This window comes from Hemitrygon akajei, chromosome 11 (assembly GCF_048418815.1).
Source record: "Hemitrygon akajei chromosome 11, sHemAka1.3, whole genome shotgun sequence".
NCBI lineage: Eukaryota > Metazoa > Chordata > Chondrichthyes > Myliobatiformes > Dasyatidae > Hemitrygon > Hemitrygon akajei.
In genome coordinates, this window is record NC_133134.1 from 31075680 (window position 1) to 31097777 (window position 22098).

Genomic DNA, 22098 nt, shown 5'->3' on the forward strand with positions numbered 1-22098 from the left:
GTATTGTATGTAATTAGTTTTGCTACAACAAGTGTATGGGACATTGGAAAAAAAGTTGAATTTCCCCATGGGGATGAATAAAGTATCTATCTATCTATCTATCTATCTATCTATCTATCTATCACTCACCTTTCCCTCATAGGACATTCTCTCTAATCCAGGTGCATTGTGGTAAATCTCTCTAAAGTTTCCACATCCTTCTATAAAGGGACCAAAACAGAACACAATATTCCAAGTGTGGTCTAACCAGTTTTACAGAGCTGCAACATTATCTTTTGGCTCTTCAATTCATTCCACTGATTAATGAAGGGCAACTTTCCATATGCCTTCTTAACCACCCTATCAACTTGTAACTCAACTTTGAGGGATCTATGCACATAGACCCCAAGATCCTTCTGTTTCTCCACACTGTTAAAAATTTTGCCATTAACCTTATACTATGCCTTCATTTGAACTTCCAAAGTGAATCACTTCACATTTTTCTAGATTGAACTCCACATGCCATTTCTAAGTCCAGTTCTGCATCCTGTCAATTGGTACAAACACTGTACTGATTTCACAACATACAGATGCACTTCCAAGCACTCCGTAGCTCATGTTCTCAATATAATCTATCTACCTGTTTTGTACCATTGACCTTCTTTTGCCCATTGGCTGTGTATCAGCCTTTGTGTGTAGTTTTTCACTGATTCTTCTGTATTTCTTTGTCTCCTGTAACTGTCCACAGGAATCTCAAGGTAGCATATGGTGACATATATGTACATTGATAATAACTTTACTTTGAACTTTAATCTATATTCTGTAGTTCCTCAGTGACTACACCTACAAAATTCTTCATTGGCTGTAAAAAGTGCGTGGAATGCAATGGACATTGAAGGCTTACTCATGAATAGAAATTCAGGTTTCATTTGGACATCATGGGACATGAAAGGTTTTGTAACTACATGAAGATGTGAAAGGTGTTAAAAAGATACCACATGTCCTCCTTTTATTTTACTATTTAACGCACATGAAGTATGATAAAGTACAAACAACACACACAAAATGCTGGTGGAACACAGCAGGCCAGGCAGCATCTATAAGGAGAAGCACTGTCGACGTCTCGACCCGAAGCTTTGACAGTGCTTCTCCTTATAGATGCTGCCTGGCCTGCTGTGTTCCACCAGCATTTTGTGTGTGTTGTTTGAATTTCCAGCATCTGCAGATTTCCTCGCGTTTGCTGTTATGATAAAGAACATATGTTTTAATTCTCCATCTCCTTACCATTCCTGAAAGCCAAGACCAGTATAGACAAACATCGAAATACCAGGGTTACCAGATGGCAAAAATATAATCACGCATTTCTGCAGAAATTCACAATAAAATTAGTTTTGAAAAGCAAAACTGAATGCTTTGAACATGGTTCTTCCTTCATTATCACAAAGAAGGATGATGTGACTATTTAATTGTACTACATGGATCCCACTGTGCTTAAACTGACAGCATACATTACAGTGGGAACTAAATTCTAAATAGTTTGTAAACTGCTCTGAGATGTCATGAAATTGTAAAAAAGATGCTTTAAAAAAGGCAACTCAATTCCTTCTTTCCAGCACTTTATTTAAAAAAAACAATATCCATATATTCTACACTGTAAAATACAGAAGCATTAAAGACATATACAACTGTCAAATATACTGTATTCATAGTTTAAATCAATTCAATATTAAATGTTCACATATTTTGTTTAATGCACAAGCCCCACATCTTAGTCTACTGACATTTTTCAATCAGTACGATTTTTATTCATAACAGCATGTGATAATAAGAACACTGTAATTTAATTCAAAGACTAATTTCTGTAAAATGCCTGTCTGAAGTATGCAGGAGCAGCAATGTTAAGTAATCCACAGAGGAAGGAATGTACATAGAAACATGGATACGTTCTATTGAATCTGTTTTGTTATGGCTCTTCCTTTTCTATCTCTATTATTGATATTTAGTTTAAAATTTACAACAGTGGAGTCCCAGGCAATTGGAGGATCCAAGAATAATCTGGCAATACCTAACTGTTATTGATATCTATAGATGTTGATATCCTAATGATATACATCATTTAATTGGACCCTAAAACAATGTTAATGATATACTTTCTGTAACTGATTAATATTGAAAAAGTTCACAATTATATTTTATGCCCTTTTTTTATATTTTGCGATCAACTTTAAATGTACTCGTTCGGCAACAATTGGAAAAGTCTTTTGTTCATTGATGCCAGTACCTTGAGATAATGCAATACAGTATAATACTAGCCATTTCACATTCTATTCAATACATCCACAGTATAAAATATGCAAAACATTTAGATCCAAGCATATTGTTATAATGTATTCTGTAAATATATGAAATTTTAAACAGATGATTTTAATCATTTAGAAAAGAAGTTCACTATATGCTTATATTTGGTGATTTGCCACGGGGAATGTACCAAATTCCAGGTTTTGTTTTAAAATTAAAATGTATACTCCCATTCTGACTGGAAAAATTTCTCTATAAACACAATAGCTAGGTTAGAAAGTAAATTCACATATTCAGTCCTGATCAAGTTTAAAATGTTCCCAGACTGAAATGATAGAGCTCCATACATGAACAAAAATAGATTTAAGTGCCAGAGAAGCATAACCAAACAAAGGCAATTAACTCCGATTGGGTGTAATTTGTGAAAGAGTAGGCTTTGGTATCTCTTAACAGCAAAAATGTAGCTTATGAGAATCCTATTTCCAAATAAAAAAATGTTTACAATTAAGGCAATAAAATCATTTAAATTACTAATATTAGCCTCTAGGCAAAAAATTAACATTTAGTGAATATATAAAATCTTTCAGCTACCATTCTTTTAAGTTTATTGTGCAAATTGTCATAAGCAAGAATAATAGTGTTCAACAATCACAGTGCATTCACATTACAACTATCATTTACTTTATTACAAACAAGTTTTTAAAGTCTTATTCTCATTTTATGGATGGTGTGAGTAAAGGAGAGAATATACAATCTTTTCATCATGTGCAGAACTAAATCCTGTACTCATTCTGCACAATTTCAACCTTTTAAAAATAAGATTATTGGATTGTTATTTAAATGGAATATAGATGAGTGTGTTGCAGCAGACTGGAACTACCATTCAGCTCTTTTATTTTCTAAATATAAAATGAGCACAAATATTATACTTCACTATTTTGTAAATAACACGATTGCAAAATCTGTACTTCAGTAAACGTCTGAAGTGCTGCTAACAGATCAATCACGTCTCAAGATTTCGAAGTGCAATTGGTGTTTGCTGACAAGCTGTTCCTTATTGATTGTTACAAAAAGTTCAATAAACTCCTGTATTCAGGATAAACAATCAAAGACAAACTCTTTGCCTCTATCTAGAATGTCCACACAACTGTTAAAATACATTCTCTGAAAATGAATCATTGTCTTTGTAAAACAATAGATTGCAATAAATTGCTGTGCACTGCTCCGTGAGCAGCTGTCAACTGTTACTAATTTGCTTAACCTTTCAGAACACAAATTGTAAATGGCTCTGCGACATCCCTTTATACAATTAATTGTTAAAGCAAATTTCTCTGAATTTGCAGAAAATACATGTTTAAAATCTCAAATTAAAACAGACCAGGCAACACTTTAAAATTTACCCAAATATTTCACCTGAGTGCATCCCTAAACAATTCAAATAACATAATAAATTGACTATATAATACATTAGCAGAAAGCATTCTCTTATATCTGCACTGTGGATCTTGACAATTTTCATCAGTCTAAATTGTACTATAAAATCCTTAGCAACTCTACAGAATACATAGCGTACAATCTTTTGGTATATGTTTGTAGATTACGATCTAAGTAAGTTTATGCAGTCTGTTATTAGTTTGCAAGTATTTTTGCTACCTCTTCCACACATTTCTTTTTTGCTCTGTTATTCATGCAAAGATCTCACAGTGACTTCCTGTCAATGCAAATTTGTTATTAATGCCAAATGTGTAGAAGTTGTTAATAGCTCAAAGGTGCACCAAGTTGTGTTATAATGGTGGAAGAGGTAGAAGTTGACATTAAACTATGCAATCATTTGAATTTTAAATGATTGAATACTGTGATCTTCAACCAACAATTCAGATTAGTTTCCCACTTAGACAGCAACCTTTCAGCTCATGGAGATATCTTCAGAGGCTTTCCATCCTTATCATATTGGTACACAAGCATCTTGATGCAATGGGAGTTGGCAGGTGAGATCCATGGACTGCTGGTGATTGAGAAATTATGGTTTGTATAAAACTGTACCGGCTGTTTCTGGCACTTAATGAAGGCCTTTAGTGTTCCAGCTGCCATCGTGCGGAAACGTTTACTGATGAAGCAATATAGGAAGAAATTGATGGCTGTATTCAGGAAAGCGAGCATGTTGGCTATGTCTGATATTATGTGCACCAACCATCCATTGTTTATAGGCAAAACGTAGAGGTGGTAGAGAATCATCACCATTCTTGGGGCCCAGAGTATTGCAAAAATGGTTGTTATAGTGAGCAAAATAGCTGTTGTCTTCCCTGTGGAGTAGCCCCGCATGCGAAAGTTGCTTTTCCTTTTCAGTTTGTGGATAATGATTGAATTCAAAACAAAGAATATGGAACATGGGATCAGGTATACGGTAAAACAATGAACCCAAATCAGAATTTGATGCATGGAAGTACTTGTATAGTTTTCAGTCCAAATATTTGGCCACCAGTAATATGGAATACTGGTCAAAAAACATGTGACATAGACACTCATTATAACTTTCCGGGTGCGTGCAGGATAAGAAACTGTATGATATTTAAGTGGGTGACATACGGCAATATATCTGTCAATGGTTAAAGGAACTGTTATCCAGATAGATGTGTGATTAGCAGAGAACTCCAGGACCCCGATAATCTTATCCAGAACTTGAGGCATCTGCTGGCCGAGAATGAAGTCTTCAAGTAGAAAATCAAGAAAGACAATGAAGAAAAGGATGAATATGTCAGCAGCAGCCAGAGCCAGCAGATAATTGTAGGAGGACTTCTGTCTCCGAGCCACCAAGCGAGAGAGGATGATCACCGTCAGTATGTTAGCTGGGGAAAGAAACAAAAAAAAATGTTTATTTACTCATTCATACACTGCTATATAAATTAATATTTTAAAGATTTTACTGCATTGTGATTGCTCTATTTACCTGAAGAGCAATTTAAACGTGAAATGTGTGCATTAAGTTTAGCGTGTTTATCTTTGTTTCTGCAAATGGAATTTCAAAAGTAGAATTGTGCTTGCAAAACTGCATTAAAAAGGTACATATAAAGGTACATATCAAAAGGTATATTAAATATATTTAATATAAATAGTAAATATATTACACAGTAAATATATTACATATATTAAAGGTACATATCTCTACCTTTGCTTTAAGGTAATAAAGTTTATTTGGCTGCTCTCTGAAACTGCACACACTACAAAGCTAATAGTGGTACTAATTTCTGGGCCCAATGTATCGATGCAATTACAAAGAGGGCACAGCAGTGGCTATATTTTCATTAGGAGCTTGAGGAGATTTGGCATGTCACCAAATACTTTAGAAAATTTCAAGAGATGTAATGTTGGTCTAGCTGGTCGCATCACCATCTGTTGTAGATGGGCTACTGTACAGATTGGATAAAGCTGCAGAGGGTTGTAGTCTCAGCATTTCCATCATGGGCACTAGCCTCCCCACCACTGAGGGCATTTTCATAAGGTGATGCCTCAAATACCGGCATCCATCATTAAGGACACCCACCACCTAGGACATGCCCTCTTCTCATTGCTACCATCAGAGAGGAGGTAAAGGAACCCGAAGACACATACTCAACAAACAGATTCTCTTCCTCCAACTTTAGAGCTCTGAATGGACAATGTACCCATGAACACATCATAATCATCGTTACCTCAAGATTTTTGCTATCTATTAGTACTTATCTTTTTTATATATATTTCTTATTATGATTTCTCACAAATTTTATATATCACACTGTACTGCTGCTGCAAAGCAACAAATTTCACGATGTGCATTTGTGATAATACACCTGATTCTGGTATTAGTTCCATGAGTGCCTTGGAATATTGGCCCTTTTATTTGTGTAGGTCGTCCTCATATTTTTGGAAATGTTGCTTCAGTTCTCGCTTGCTACTATAACTAACTAATTACCCTCATCCTAGAAATAATTGGTGTAACAGTTAATAATATAAGAAAAAAAAAGCTTAAGCATCATTGGTACAGTTATTTCTCTTGCTAGGACAGTCCCAGTAGGACCACTGGAATCCAAATGGATTTGGTTACACCTCTCTTAATTAGGTGTAAAATATCTAAAGTTCCAACAGATTCTACTGATTTCTCACTGACCCAAAATACCTGAAAGCTTTGATGAAATTCAGTGCAAATTGTTACATTAGTTTACAAAATGTTTTGTGGTAGTTTGAAAAAGAAATTGGCTTGCAAATTATAGCACTGGCCAATTTCCCAGATGTAACTAATGAATTTCAGCTAATTCCCCACATTTCTGCTTCGTCATAGTGCCTAGAAAGGATAAACTGATTTTCCTTGGGCACATATTTATATTAAAAAAAATGGAGTATTATTTTATTTTTACCTGCACTCAGAATCTGACTGTTGTAAACTCATAACATGCAACTAATCCTGTATAGTGTCATAAAGTCATTTTCAGTTACTTAATTCAGCTTCCATTCAGGGGTGTCTAAACATTTTTTGATAAACTCATTTTAGCTATATTAACCAAACTACACCAAAGTAATACACTTAGTATAAAGAAGTTTTTTGTTTTGCAGATATTATATTCTGAAACAATAACCAGGAACACTGGATTGCAGTGGAATTTGTATCTGGTGATAATGCAATTGAATTTGAATGGAAACAAGCAATAAAACCACTTATTTTGGGCACAGTTGAAAATTAATTAGTAGTTAATAACTAGCTTACCAATGGTAGCCCAAAATGAAAACATTGTTCTGGTGAAGGAGGACTCAGGGCTGAGGATCCTGAGCATAAATTGAATTTTAAATGGAAGCATCAAAAATATATCTCCTGATTTTTCTTTAACAGTTGCATTGATAAGACATAAAGAATTTTGCCAAAGGCACCAAGAGTATCAATAGAAAAGGAATCATTAAAACTGAAACCTGTAATTACTGATTAGCTTTGGGTCTGACAGATTAGCTCTAGTTAACAATTTGCTCTCAAAAGCAATATATAATTTATTACCAACAATCTTAGTGACAGAATTGTGATTGAAGATATTTATTTGACCGACAATCCAAGTGATCTTTTAGTGTTAGTTCAAGATGAATGTGGAGACTGAGAGAATTGCAGGGAGGGAGAAGTGAGACAGGACAGATATTATAGTATGATCATAATATTAACTTGGTTCAAGTGGGGAAGTGGTGCTGTTGTTAGAGGGTTGGTGGTCTGTGGAATGGGATGAGCGGAAGGTAGGATGATCCCTTTCATTCTGCATTTCTCTGGCAGAAGACTGGGACCAGGAAGGGTATGCATAACTCTTTTTTCCAAAATGTGCAGAACTGGATGTAGATCAATATCAGCATGTAGAGCTTTATGTAGATAGTCCAACAAGTGGACCTGATGTAAGGTAATGAGCCTGGACAGGTGACTGAACTTTCAGTGGTAGAACAGTTAGGGAACAGTAATCACTACTCGTTAAGTTTTAAGCTGACTATAGATAAGCATATGTATGAAACTTGCATGAAAGTATTAAATTGGAGCGGGGAAAATATGACATTTTAGGCAGGAAATAAAGAGAACAAATCTGACACGTGGATGGTGTTTAAAGACCAACAGCACTAAGTACAAGTCAGGAATGTTCCAATAAGAAGGAAGCACAAGGATGGGAACCTTGGAATTTAAGACAATCTAACCTGGACCCACACCTCCTCACGAGTCAAAATAGCACAGTAGCATCTACAGTTTCTAAGGAGACTGAGGCTTGCAAGGCTCCCCACCCCCATCAGTTAAATGACAATAAACTTGACATGACTTGATTTATGAGGTTTTGGGAAATCCTTGCCTAATTAGGAACAGTCAGCATGTCTTTGTGCAGGGAAGGTCACATGCTACTAACTTGATTAAGCTCAAAGAAGCATTGGTAAAAAGTAGAATTGCGCAGGCAGAAAGGATTTGTTTGGTTGGCATTTGATTATTAATTAATGAGTTCTGCATGGCATTGTGGGACGAAGGTTGGTTCCTGTGCTATTCTGTTCCATGTCCTATGTACTAACAGAACTGAAGGAATGATAATTTAGTAATGCAACTTAGGGCAATAGTCTTCCATATTGGCACGACAGAAACAAACTGCTGGCTCTGTGTTGGTGAAGGGTGACAGTGGTAGGCTTTGAACTTACCAAAAACTCCAAAGACTACCATGACCACCTTTCCCCAGAATTGAGTACGAGAATTACCCCTGAGAAAAGCAGGTGATGTTAAGAGAGTGGAATGCCATCAAACACTGTGGAGAGAACAGTTACTACTGCATGGAAATTCCATCGAGTATCTTCACTCCATCCCCCACAACAGGTAGGCTTTCCCAGGGGCTATCCATTTCGATTCCCTTCCCATTCTCATTCCAACATGTCAGTTCTCTACTGCCACAATACGGCCTCTTTCAGGTTGGAGGAGCAACTCCTCATATTCCATCTGTTCATTTGCCAACCTGAACATTAATCCCTCTAACATCTGGTGTCCCCTTTCTTTTTCATTTCCCCATTCTGGCTCCCTGTTACCCCTTCTCCTCTCCTCCTTCCTTTTCTCCATGGCCTAATCTTCACTCCTATCAAATCCCTTCTTCTTCCACCTTTTACCTCTTCCACCTCCCATTTTCTCATTTCTTGCCCTCTTCTCCATACAGCCACCTTCACCCTCTCCTGGCTTCACTTATCACCTGCCAGCTTGCACTCCATGCCCCACCCCCACCTTCTTATTCTTGATTCTTCCCCCTTCCTTTCCTGTCCTGGAGAAGGGTTTTGACCTAAAATGTCAAATATTTATTCCTCAAAGACGCTGCCTGACCTGTTGAGTTCCTCCAGCTTTTCGTGTGTATTGCTCCGGAGTTCCAGTATCTGTATATTCTCTTGCATTTGTGCAATATTCTAGCGAACACAATTTCTTCTCCTCTTTTAGTTTAGCCCTTCCAAGTATTAAAGCAGCACTGGAATTTGGGCGCCATGGTAACTTAGCGGTTTATTGCGATGTTATTACAGTTCAGGATTTTCCGGCGTTGAGAGTCTGTAAGGAGTTTGTACAATCTCCCCATGAAATGCGTGAGCTTCCTCTGGGTGCTCCAGTTCCCTCCCAGAGTCCAATGACAGACTGGTTAGTAGGTAAATTGCCCTATGATTAGGCTAGGTTTAAACAGGTGAGATGCTGGGTGGTGTGGCTCATTGGGACGGGAGGGCCTGTTCTGCTCTGTATCGCTAAATAAATAAAGAATAAATTAACTAAATTAAGTTTGTGCAATCAAAAAAAGCTGCAGGTGCTCAAAATCAGATAATACAAGAAACTCTCAGCAGGTTCAGGTCAGGCCGCATCTGTGGGAAGTGAAATGGAGGTAATATTTTGGACTGAAGGCTATTTGTCAGAGGTGAAAGGAGACAAAGGGAGTTTGATGAGCTGTAACTCAGAATCAGAATCAGGTTTAATAACACTAACATATTTCATGAAATATACTGTTTTGTGGCAGCAGTATATTGCATCACATAAAGAACTATAAATAACGATAAGGAATTATATATATTGAATTAAATCAGTAGTGTAAAAAGAGAACAGAATAAAAAGGTGAGGTAGCGTACAGGGGTTCAAATATAAGATGGCGGAGGGGAAGAAGCTGTTCCTGAAATGTTGAGTGTGCCTTCAGGCCCCTGGACCTCCTCCTTGATAGTAGCAATGAGAAGAGGGCAGGTCCTGGGTGATGGGGGTCCTTAATGGCAGATGCCACATTTTTGAGAGCCCGATGAACAGTCTCGGACTGAATCACTGTCAATTGACACTTTATTCATTTCCATGAATGTCACCTGACTGGCTGTGTTCCTCTAGCATTTTGTGTGTGTTGATAAGCTGCAGCTTTCTGCCTTCCTCCATTTGCCTCCTCAACACCCAAGTTTGAATATTTTTGTTGCAATACCAAATCTCTCTTCAAACCCCTAATGAAGTACAGTTGCCGTCTTGCCTTCCTTATAGCTGCATCGATATGTTGGGACCAGGTTAGATCCTCAGAGATCTTGACACCCAGGAGCTTGAAACTGCTCATTCTCTCCACTTCTGATCCATCTATGAGGATTGGTATGTGTTCCTTCATCTTACCCTTCCTGAAGTCCATAATCAGCTCTTTCATCTTACTGATGCTGCGACATATCTCACTCCCGTACACCCTCTCATCACCACCTAAAATTCTACCAACAATCGTATAATCAGCAAATTTATAGATGGTATTTGACCTATGCCTAGCCACACTGCCATGGGTATTGGCAAATGTAGGAAATGCAAAATGCAATGCAGGAAACCATGCTCAGCCGGTCAGGCAGGGAATGTCCTTCACTCCCAGGAGAAACAAAATATGGAAAAATCAAAACTGGTCACATTGCAGCCTTCTGGACTTTATATTGAATTCTCTAATTACAGGCAGCTTGATTTCTTTGTCTTCTTCAGTTCATCTGTGACGTTGATTTAGATTGATTTGTTTAGTCCTTTTTTCCAATCTGAGAATGAGAGACATGATCTGTCTGACCTGCCAAGCATGTCCTCCTGCTCTGCATTTTGCTATTCCTACGTTCTTTTGTCAATGTTCTCTCACAGCTCCTAGTCACTCTTTGACTAGTTTATCTGCAAAGTTTTACACTGTCCGACATCTCACCTTCTTCCATCCTCTTTGCAGCTTTATACACTTCTATTCTCTCCTGGAAATGATTAGCTGCTGGAGGAACTCAGTGGGTCAAGTAGGAACTATGGGGGCAAAGGGATAGTTAATGTTTCAGGTCCAGACCCTGCCTTATGCAGGATCTCAGCCTGAAAATTTGATTATCCCTTGCTCTCCACAGATGCTGCCTGACCCGTTGAGTTCTTCCAGCAGATGTTTTTTCTTTGCTCCAGATTCCTGCATTAATGGTCTCTTCTGTCTCCTTTTCTTTAGCCTCCTTCCCAGTTTTAATCAAACATCTTCAACTTGAAATACTAACTTTGTTTCTCTTCTGACAAATGCAGCTGAGTATTTCCAGCATTTTTTTTTTGCTTTTATACTTGAATTAAGAACTAGTGGAGATGGCAGACACCATATATTAGGTGTCTGAAGAATTTAATTGCAAACTGCTTCAAAATAGTTCCATAAAAATGTCAACCCAGTTCTGTACCAAGTGATTTAGATTATTTGCCACAGGATTTAGAGAATAATAGATGTTTAGCAAGGAACAGAAGGCACCAGTTTGATTGAACTGTTCAGGTGTTCTCATAAACAATTGTGTAGTGTTGAATCAATGTATGAATACCAGTTCAGCTCTTGGTTATTACTGCTGTAGAATGGTTTGCAACATGCACTATTCAATTTCTTCGAACTCTTTTAATTACAGTGGGATTAGTTTGGCACAATTTGCATAATAGTGGCAACATGGAAACAGTCCTTGGCAGAACCTTGAAGTATATAGCAATGCTAATATTTAAAAATCTAGCCAGAAGTTTCTTATACAGCTTTCAAAGAGCAGTTGACATATACCGTATAGCCAGTGAAAAGCCATCAGTCTGAAGTAAATTCACATCCATGTCTCACAGCGTGTATATACTGCTAAGTATTCAACTGTGTTATTTATCTCACCCAGATGTACTGCATGAGCTCATACTTAAAGCACCAGTGAGCAAACAACTAAAGTAACAGACAAAAAGCACTGGAGGAACTTAGCAGATCAGACAGCATCTATGGAGGGAAATAAACAGATGGCATTTCAGCCTGAGACCCTTAATCTGATGACCATTCATCCTATGATGGGTCTCAACTGTTTATTTCCCTCCACTGATGCTGCCTGACCTGCTGGAGTTGCTCCAGCATCTTGTTGCTCAAGATTTCCTTCATCTGCAGAATCTCTTATGTCTTTACCAAACTAGAGGTGAGGCAGAGAGATAGGATATCCATTTGTCCCCAGATGTTCTATGCTAGTATCGGATCTCCAATAAATCTGAGCTGCCAAGCCTAATTTTTTTTTACAGAATTTATTTCTGCTATGGATTTGTGTTCAATTTTCCAGACTCCAGCTTATTTCTTGCTACCTTGACAAAGAAGGAAATAAAATCATAATAATCTAAATACCAGAATATTCTACTCAGTAAATATTTTAATTAAGAGCCTGAAGGTCTCCTAAACATTCAAAATATCTTAAGTAGTTGAAACCATGATAGCAAATGAAAACATAGCAATGAAAATGTGAAGTGCCTAAGGCATACCCTTCTCCCTCACAACCATTCCTCTCCATTCCATGGACGAGCTGTTGTAACGTCAGTTTTGTGGTTTGGTCCCCAATGTAACTGAGTGTTTGATCAGGATGCTTGGGACATATGTGGCTTAAATCTCCTGATGAATGGCATCAGTTCAATGTAGAATGGCCAATATTTCTAAACATGTTTTGGCAATATGTTAAATGTACTTAAAAAATAAGAAATGCCCAAGCATCAATATATAGATACATTTCCATTTAAAGTTCATTAGTTAAAGGGGGAGGTCTATTCTGTTACGTTCCTCTAGAATCAATTTCAGTAGTTTCATACCTGGAGATGGACTGCAGCCACTCTAGAATCAAGAATTATACAGACAATAAAGAAACATTGTGGTTATGTTATGAGACTATTAAACAGACGTGTGGATGTAAAGTCCAGCGATATAAGCCAAACGTAAATCCCATAATAACATCAGCAGCATTTAATTAAGTAAACTATAAATAAGGGGCTACTTGCCAAGAATTAGTGTATATCCTGACTGTTATCAATCAGTGGACTGTATGGTTACATGGATGCATTGTAACATCACCAAAATATTTAGCTTTGAAGCCAATGAACTGAATTTTAAACACAGAGGACAATTTGCTGAGGATCAGTACTACAAACCAGAAATCAATTTCTAAGCAAATATCAGTGATGTTGACTATGAATCTAGGATATTGATGTGAAACAAGGACAGGTCCCTTGATAGTGGAAATCTCAGTCATTATATGAATCCAGGCCTGTAGCAAAGAGACGAATCAGAGCTGCAAGTCATTCAGTTTATGAGCAGCTATGGATGGCTGATTGTTACACACTGAAGAACAAATAGGAGGAATTTCAGCTCATCCTCCCTTTCCCGCTTTTTGAAAGCCAGGCCCAACCATGCCCATTTTATTTCCGTTTATATGTGTTACATAGAGCGTAGAATAGTATAGCACAGTACAGGCCCTTCAGCCCACAATGTTGTGCCGACACTTAGACCCTACCTCCCATATAACCCCCCACCTTAAATTCCTCCATATACCTGTCTAGTAGTCTCTTAAATTTCACTAGTGTATCTGGCTCCACCACTGACTCAGGCAGTGCATTCCATACACCAACCACTCTCTGAGTGAAAAACCTTCCTCTAATATCCCCCTTGAACTTCCCTCCCCTTACCTTAAAGCCATGTCCTCTTGAGCAGTGGTGCCCTGGGGAAGAGGTGCTGGCTGTCCACTCTATCTATTCCTCTTCATATCTTGTATATCTCTATCATGTCTCCTCTCATCCTCCTTCTCTCCAAAGAGTAAAGCCCTAGCTTCCTTAATCTCTGATCTGGTTACAAGTGAAACTCATTCTAATGTTCTTGCAGGCAATTTACTCTGATCTATTAACCAACCACTGTTCAGGACAGCACACACTAAAGTAATTTTCTATTGAGTACAGCCACAGAGATGATCTTTTTTTTGAGGTTCAACCTGTTACATAGACTTGAGTGATAAGGCTGGCCAAATTGGCATGCACCTGGGCAATGCACAACATTTTTCCTTACTATAGTGTGAAGAGGGATTTAAATAAAGTTGAAGTAAATAATGTTTGATATAGCTCCAATAGTTTCTAAGCTAAGTTTTTTTATATAGCAGTATAAATATGCCAAGAGGAACATATTGCTCAAGTCTCTGCAATCCTTTAATGAAACTTTCAGCCTATTCTCTACCAACTGTCAAATTCACTTATCCTTCATCACAATTATCACCCTCAAGTAGATTCCTGTATCTTCACATCACTGATCCATAACTACTGTATTTCACCTTGACTCATCAAGGACAGTTCACAATTATAATCTTTTATGGGCATCCTGCTGCTGGCTTTCTTAGGAAGTGTTAACTGATCACTTATCCTGACCATTGTCTGCCTGTAATTTTCCACTATTTATTATTCTTCACGTAAACTTATTTCTCTAAAAGTCAAACAGTTTTAATTGCTTACTTCAAAGTTCAAAGTAAATTTATTTTTAAAGTACATATATATCACCATATACAACCCTGAGATTCATTTTCTTGTGGGCATATTCAATAAATCCATAATAGAATAATAACCATAATAGAATCAATGAAAGACTGCACCAACTTGGGTGTTCCACCAGTGAGCAAAAGACAACAAACTTTGCAAATACAAAAAGAAAAAAACCCAATAAATATTGAGAACATGAGATGAATTGTCCTTGAAAGTGAATCCATAGGTTGTGGAAATAGTTTGGTGATGGTGAATGTGAAGTTGAGAGAAGTTATTCCCCTCTGGTTCAAGAGCCTGATGGTTGAGGGATTATAACTGTTCCTGAACCGAAGGAGGAGAGCCCTTCTTCCTGACAGCAGGAGTGAGAAAAGAGCACGTCCTGGGTAGTAGGGTTCCTGATGATGGATGCTGTTTTCCTGCGACAATGCTTCATGTAGATGTGCTCAGTCGTGGGAGAGCTTTACCTGTGATGGACTGGGCCATAAATGCTACGTTTTGTAAGATTTTCCGTTCAAGGACATTGGTGATTCCATACCAGGCTGTGATCCAGCCAATCAATGTACTCTCAGAGGATGGTGAACCCTTGGAATTCTATACCACAGAGGACTCTAGAAGACGTGTTGTTGAATATGTTGAATAACGGGACTTTTGGACATATAAGGCATCACTTTGTGTGTGGAGAGAGCTGGAACATGGTATAGATAAAGTATCAACCAAGATGGATATGGGTAACCCTTGGTAATTTCTAAAGTAAGTACATGTTCAGCATAGCGTTGTGGACTAAAGGGCCTGTATGAGGAATAAATGTGCAGTAGGTTTTCTATGTTTCTATGTATGATCATATTGAATGGTGAATCAGGCACAAAGGGCCGATTAGCTTATTTCTACTATATTTTTCTGTGTTTCACCTACTAAAAAATAGAATTAATAGCAGATTTCACCTATGGTATGTGTGCTTAGCCTACTGCTAAGTGATGCCTCAAAAAGGCAGCATTCATAAGGACCTCCATCACCCAGGTCTTGCCTTGTTCTCATACAGGAGGAGGTACAGAAGCCTGAAGGCACACAGTCAATGGTCCAGAAACAGCTTCTTCCCCTCTGCCACCCAGTTTCTGAACTGACATTTGACCCATGAACACTACCCTACTACTTGCTTATGTTTCTGTTTGCACTACTCATTTATATATATATACTTACTGCAATTCATGGCTTTTCTCTGTTATTATGTATTGCACTGCTGCCGCAAGGACAGCTCTTATCACGACATATGTCGGTGATACTAAACCTGATTCTGAACCGGTCTTGGATTCTGGGCTCTGAGCATACCTGTGCATATATATGTACTTAAGTGTATAATGAACAATGGAATATATTCATACAATTTTTACAGGTTTGCTGAGTGGAACTTTGGGCATCTAAAAGAACATGTAAGGTAAAATTATTGAGTTGTTTATTCAGATCCAACACTTCAGAGACCAGTGAAGCTTTTTAATTGACATGGCTGGGAGTGATAGTAGAGCACTTCGTAAATTGGGGACTGCTCTAACTATCCTGTTATACCTCTCATTTGGTCTTGAGCCCTTTCAAGAGAAGCTCAAGTACTCAGTGACTCAGGCAGGACTCTTATTAAACTATACATAGCTATGATATACAGACACTCATTGGACACTTTATTAGCTACACCTACTCATTTATGCAAATATCTAATCAGCCAATCATGTGGCAGGAACTCAAAGCACAAAAGCATGCAGACATGGTCAAGAGATTCAGTTGTTGTTCAGACCAAACATTAGAATGGGGAAGAAATGTGCTTTTGACCGTGGAATGATTGTTGGTGCCAGACAGGGTGGTTTGAGTATCTCAGAAACTGCTTATATCCTGGGATATTCATGCATACCAGTCTCTAGAGTTCACAGAAAATAGTGCAAAAAAACAAAAAACATCCAGTGAGCTACAGTTCTGTGGGCAAAACGGTGTTAATAAGAGGTCAGAGGAGAAAGGGCAGACTAGTTCCAGCTGACAGGAAGGCAACAGTAACTCAAATAACCATGTATTATAATAGTGATGTGTAGAAGAGGATCTCAGGATGCTGAACTTTGAAGTGGATGGACTACAACAACAGAAGACCATGGACGTACACTCAGTGGCCACTTTATTGGGTACATAAGTGTGAGATCTCAGTACAATCTCAAGCTTAGACTATTCTGTCTCTGAACTCTCCTTGAGGGAATCCAACAGATAGCACAACAGCACAATGCCTTGATCAACACATATATTCTGCAAGCTCCATCTGTATTGGGCATTGATAGTCTTCAGAAGTGATCTTACAGCGACTGATGTTCAATCCTCCTAAAGCAGTCAGGAGCTTTTTTCTCTAGCCAACAGCTTTTTCCTGGTTCTCTGAAACTGGAAATGAGATCTCTTTCCCTTTCTCTCCCCTCTGATGACAAACAGCTCCATGGTACTGCTCATTCATAGTGAGCAACTTGCTGGGAGATGGAGCTGAATCTTAGGTTTCTTAGATTGCATGCCTAGATAGCTGGCACACCTGCTGTTTGCTGCCTGCCCATTCCCAAGTGGTTGTCAACATTTCCTTCCAATTGATTTACAAATTTTCATGAGTATATATTTATCTTCACGCATAACTGAAAATTGGCAGCCCATTTTGTATTTTCCCTGAATTTGTTTCACATTTATTTACATCAAGCTGTGTGACTTTTTGCTAGTGCACGTTCACACTGGATGAATATGTACTTTGCTGGAACACGCCTGACATGCAGAACATCTTTAGACATTTGTTAATTATTTTTCAATTTTTTCTGTTTTGAAGGTTAGAAATTCTGCTTCTTTGGGCTTATGCATAATTAGGCTCAGCTGTCTTCTGTGTTTCCTACAAATGGCACAGCCTTTAAACATCCCTGTCACAGCCAGTTTGCCAGGTTAATATGGTTGTTAAAGGTTGTTGGTTGGCAGTCAAGATTATAACTCTTAAAGGGGAAGAAATACCTCAACTGCTGGAGAGTAGTTGATCTTTTGGGTCATAACCCTGTATCAGGGTTTTATCCCTTTACCTCCACAGATGCTGTTCGGTTCATTGAGTTCCTCCATTAGCTTGATTTCAGCATCTGCAGCCCATTGTGTCTCCATTATAAATCTTAAAGATGCCTCGTTATTTTTTGAAGTTATTTTGTGGCAAGAAATGGGCAGAGAAATACTCTCACATTGTACAATGATTTTATGCTCTACTTGATTCAATTTTATCAAAAATCTAATTTATGTTCCATGACATCACTCATGCGACTGTTCAGCATATGCTCATACTAGTGATATACCTGCATTGACTTGATTCGGAGCCTATGAGTCAGCCAGAGGAACTACAACTTCAATTTACAACTGTTGTACAACTACAACTTCAAAGTAAATGAATCAATTACTTTAGCTATTAGTGGCCTGGAGGAGGGATTGCAGGTGCATGACGCCCATAAACATGCCTGCCTCTTTCAGCAGAAGTTCCTATTTGCTGTACAATTTTTGCTGCAGGAGTACGGTGCTGGGCGTCATTTCACCCTCACTGCAAAGATTATGGGCAGCTCTGTCCCAAAGTGGCCCCACTGGTTAAACCAACTCATTGCTGGAATCCAAGCTTAGAATAAAATCCATGGTGGGAGCTTGTGGGATCATTTTTTGTGCTTCTATTCTCTTTTGTGTGATTAGCCTCTGGGATTTGCTGATCTAGCAGCTACAATGTGTTGTATATTATGTGGGGTAAAATCTTGTGCCTTCAAACCAGACTGGTGTAGGTTTCTCTTATGGCACAGCTTTCAAGGCAAATTATTAAGCCGTGGGGAAGTGCAGCAGTTATAGTGTTTGACGATCGATGATAAAAGGGATGTTAAATGTGGAGTCATGTTGCCTCTATCTCCCATCACACGTTCAACTCGATCCATGGGCTCTGACTCAGCAATGTAGCAGAGACAAGGGGAAACTATTGCCAAATGATGCAGTACCAAAAGGCTGGTACACATTCTGCAGGAGTGGTATAACTAACCCCTTTTTCAAAGTAATGATAGCTGACTATTGACTCTGCAATACTGCATTTCATGCAGTTACTTGGAGCCCCAGGTGAGAGCTGGGTGGCAGGTGGGGATCAAAACTGGATGAGCTGCCTCTGGGTGGAGGGTGAAAAGCCCATCACCAGAGGTGCTTCCCCTCCCTGGACATCCCACATCCCAGTAAACCAGGTGAGGGTAGCAGGGAACCTCCAACCCCAGTGAGTTAGGGATATGCCTACTCCAGCATGCAAAGCCAGTTGCGGCGGACTGGGTGGATGAGATCAACCATAAGATCCAACGGCTAAAAAGGCGGTGCTGCAACGCTTCGTGGAGACCGAAGGGCATGACAAGGCACAGAAGGTGTCATGGCTACTCACTGCAGCCAAGGAAGTCTCCAGTCATGGTAGAGGCAAGTAGATTAGAGGCTTTTCAGAGATATTTAGATGGGCATCTGAATGTGAGGAAGATGGAGGGATAAGAACATTGAGTAGGTAGGAGGGATTAGTTATTGTGGGGATGGGGTTGATTTATTTTTTGGCTGGTTTGGCACAACACTGTGGGTCAAAGGGCATGTTTCTGCGCTGCACTATGCTATGTTCTATATAAATAACCTAGATGAGGAAGTGGAGGGATGGGTTAGTAAATTTGCTGATGACACAGAGGTTGTGGTGTTGTGGATAGTGTGGAGGGCTGTCAGAGGTTACAGTGGGACATCAATAGCATGCAAAACTTGGCTGAGAAGTGGCAGATGGAGTTCAACCCTGATAAGTGTGAGGTGGTTCATTTTGGTAGGTCAAATATGATGGCAGAATATAGTATTAATGGTAAGACTCTTGGTAGTGGGGAGGATCAGAGGGATCTTGGGGTCTGATTCCATAGGACACACAAAGCTGCTGTGCAGGTTGACTCTGTGGTTAAGAAGGCATACAGTGCATTGGCCTTCATCAACCATGAGATTGTGTTTAAGAGCCGAGAGGTAATGTTAGAGCTATATAGGACCCTGCTCAGACCCCACCTGGAGTACTGCGCTCAGTTCTGGTCACCTCACTACAGAAAGGATGTGGATACTATAGAAAGGGTGCAGAGGAAATTTACAAGGATGTTACCTGTATTGGGGAGCATGCCTTATGAGAACGAACTCGGCCTTTTCTCCTTGAAGCGGTGGAGGATGAGAGGTGACCTGATAGAGGTGCATAAGATGATGAGAGTCATTGATTGTGTGAATAGTCAGAGGCTTTTCCCCAGAACTGTAATGGCTAACACAAGAGGGCACAATTTTAAGGTGCTAGGAAGTAGGTACAGAGGAGATGTCAGTGGTAAGTTTTTTACACAGAGTGGTGAGTCCATGGAATGGGCTGCCAGCAACGGTGGTGGAGGCGGATATGATAGGGTCTTTTTAGAGACTCCTGGACAGGTACATGGAGCTTAGAAACATAGAGGGCTATGGGTAACCCTGGGTAATTTCTGAAGTAAGTACATGTTCGGCACAGGATTGTGGGCCGAAGGGCCTGTATTGTGCTGTAGGTTTTCTATGTTCAATGTTCTACGTAACACGTGTGGCACTTTCTAATTCTGTTGGTTCTATTGAAGTCAACTAAGAGTGATTTTTAACCAGAAGTGTTAATTATTGCTTCCAGTTGGCTGACCTGCAACCCTTCCTCTGTTCTGCCAACTGAACTTGCACCTTCTAAACAGAGAGGCTGAAATAATTTCCAGTATGAAATGATTTTAGATTTAATTTTGAAATATACAATGACTTTGTTCCCATATTGATTTGTATCAAAAAGAAGAATTTAATTTGATGAAACATGAGCAGAATTAGTGGGTTCTAAGGATGTACTTTGTGTCAGACAATTTGGGTTAGATAATAGCTATATAAATCTGCTGGAAAATGTTACCTAATGTATTACTAGTCAAATGCTAACCTCTGTGACAATAACGTCTTAATAATTTCTTTCCAAGGAGGGTGATTAAAACGTGTTTATTATTTATCTATGGATGGAACGTGATTTTCTTTATCATCCAATAAAAATTCTAATACAGCAAAAGCAGAAACAGTTTCAAAGGATCCATTTTAAATCTAATATTGTAAAAATAAAGTTAAGAAATTAACAGTTCTCTAAGTGTTAGATTCTATTTGCCTTTACTAATTGTAGTCTGGTCTCTTATCATGAAACTCAGTTCCAGGCTTTCATATCTTTTCAAAATCAGCTGGTATCTTGTAGTTCTGAGGAAGTAAATGAGTCTGCATATACCTTGGAGTTATCAATCCCCTCTCTCTCTCTCACAACAGGACTGAAATCAATACAGTAGATGAGCTCTATGAAACACTCATTCTGTGCTGGAATAGCCTATTTAATTTTATTTGTGACAGCCATTCACATTTCCATTTCCCTCCTCCTTCTGCCCCCATCACAGAAGTCTTGCTCACAGTGTGTGGCTTGTCTGTATGGATCACCAAATGTACTCCTAAACTTTCCCGAGATGAATCACACTGATTGTTATCTTTTCTTTTGTACAGCATTGTACTGGTCGATAGTTCAGCCAAAGAGGAAAGATTCCGCAGTCTTCCCGAATTCATTACCAACTAAGTTATCAAATAAATCCCCATTGATTAAGCCAAATAACATTTTTGATTTGAATGTTGTTTTACTGTAGAATGCTTAGAAGTTTTTGCATTCTTCTGTTTTGAATTTTAAAAAGTTATTCTGAATTACTAACGGAACACAGGGAAAACTTTATGCCATTCGGTTCGTATAAATCCATGTGTAAGAGAATAGAATATTTTTTGAAAGGCAGAGATATGCAAATGAAAAGGCTCAATAGTTAGTCAGGTATGATGATTTCTTATTTTTGCACTGTAATTTTAAATGATAGTTGAGCTGATGTGTAATACAAGATAAAAACAGGCCCTTCTGCCCACTGAAGTTGCACTGACCATAAAGTATCTAGTTACACTAAACCTACCAGTTTGGTTTTATTCAGCTGCAGATTCTATTCACAGACCAGAAGCCTGTGTTCAATTCTGAACTAGGGTGTTCTCTGTATGGAGGCTGCGGAGTTTCCCTGTGACAATGTGGGTTTCTATTTGTAAATGGATGGCTAATGGTTGATCTTCGACATGGACTCAGTTGGCTGAAGGACTGATTTTCATGCAGTATCTCTCCCTACTATACTGACTTACACAGTAGAAGCAGATTACAATGGGTAATTAACCCACCCACTAGCATGACTTTAGCAGGTGGAAAGGAACATGATGCAGGTAGCTCCAGAGATTAGGACTGATTATATGAGTAAGAAATGCACACAAAATGCTGGATGAACTCAGCAGGCCAGGCAGCATCTATGGAAAAAAGTACAGTCAGCTCAAAACATCAACTGTACATTTTTCCATAGATGTTGCCTGACCAGCTGAGTTCCTCCAGCATTTTGTGTGTGTTGCCTGGATTTCCAGCATCTGCAGATTTTCTCTTCTATATGAATAGGAAT

At 38.7% G+C, this 22098-nt stretch overlaps 1 protein-coding gene across 2 annotated transcripts in view; it reads right to left on the minus strand.

Moving 5' to 3' along the window:
• Positions 1-1651: 1651 nt before the first annotated feature.
• gpr139 (G protein-coupled receptor 139) overlaps positions 1652-22098 on the minus strand; it is a 116623-nt gene continuing 96176 nt past the window's right edge. For both annotated transcript variants that reach the window (XM_073060563.1, XM_073060562.1), the window contains exon 3: positions 1652-5123. In XM_073060563.1, coding sequence (XP_072916664.1) covers positions 4189-5123 — 935 coding nt within the window. In that variant the 3' untranslated portion in view covers positions 1652-4188. The remainder of the gene's footprint in view (positions 5124-22098) is intronic.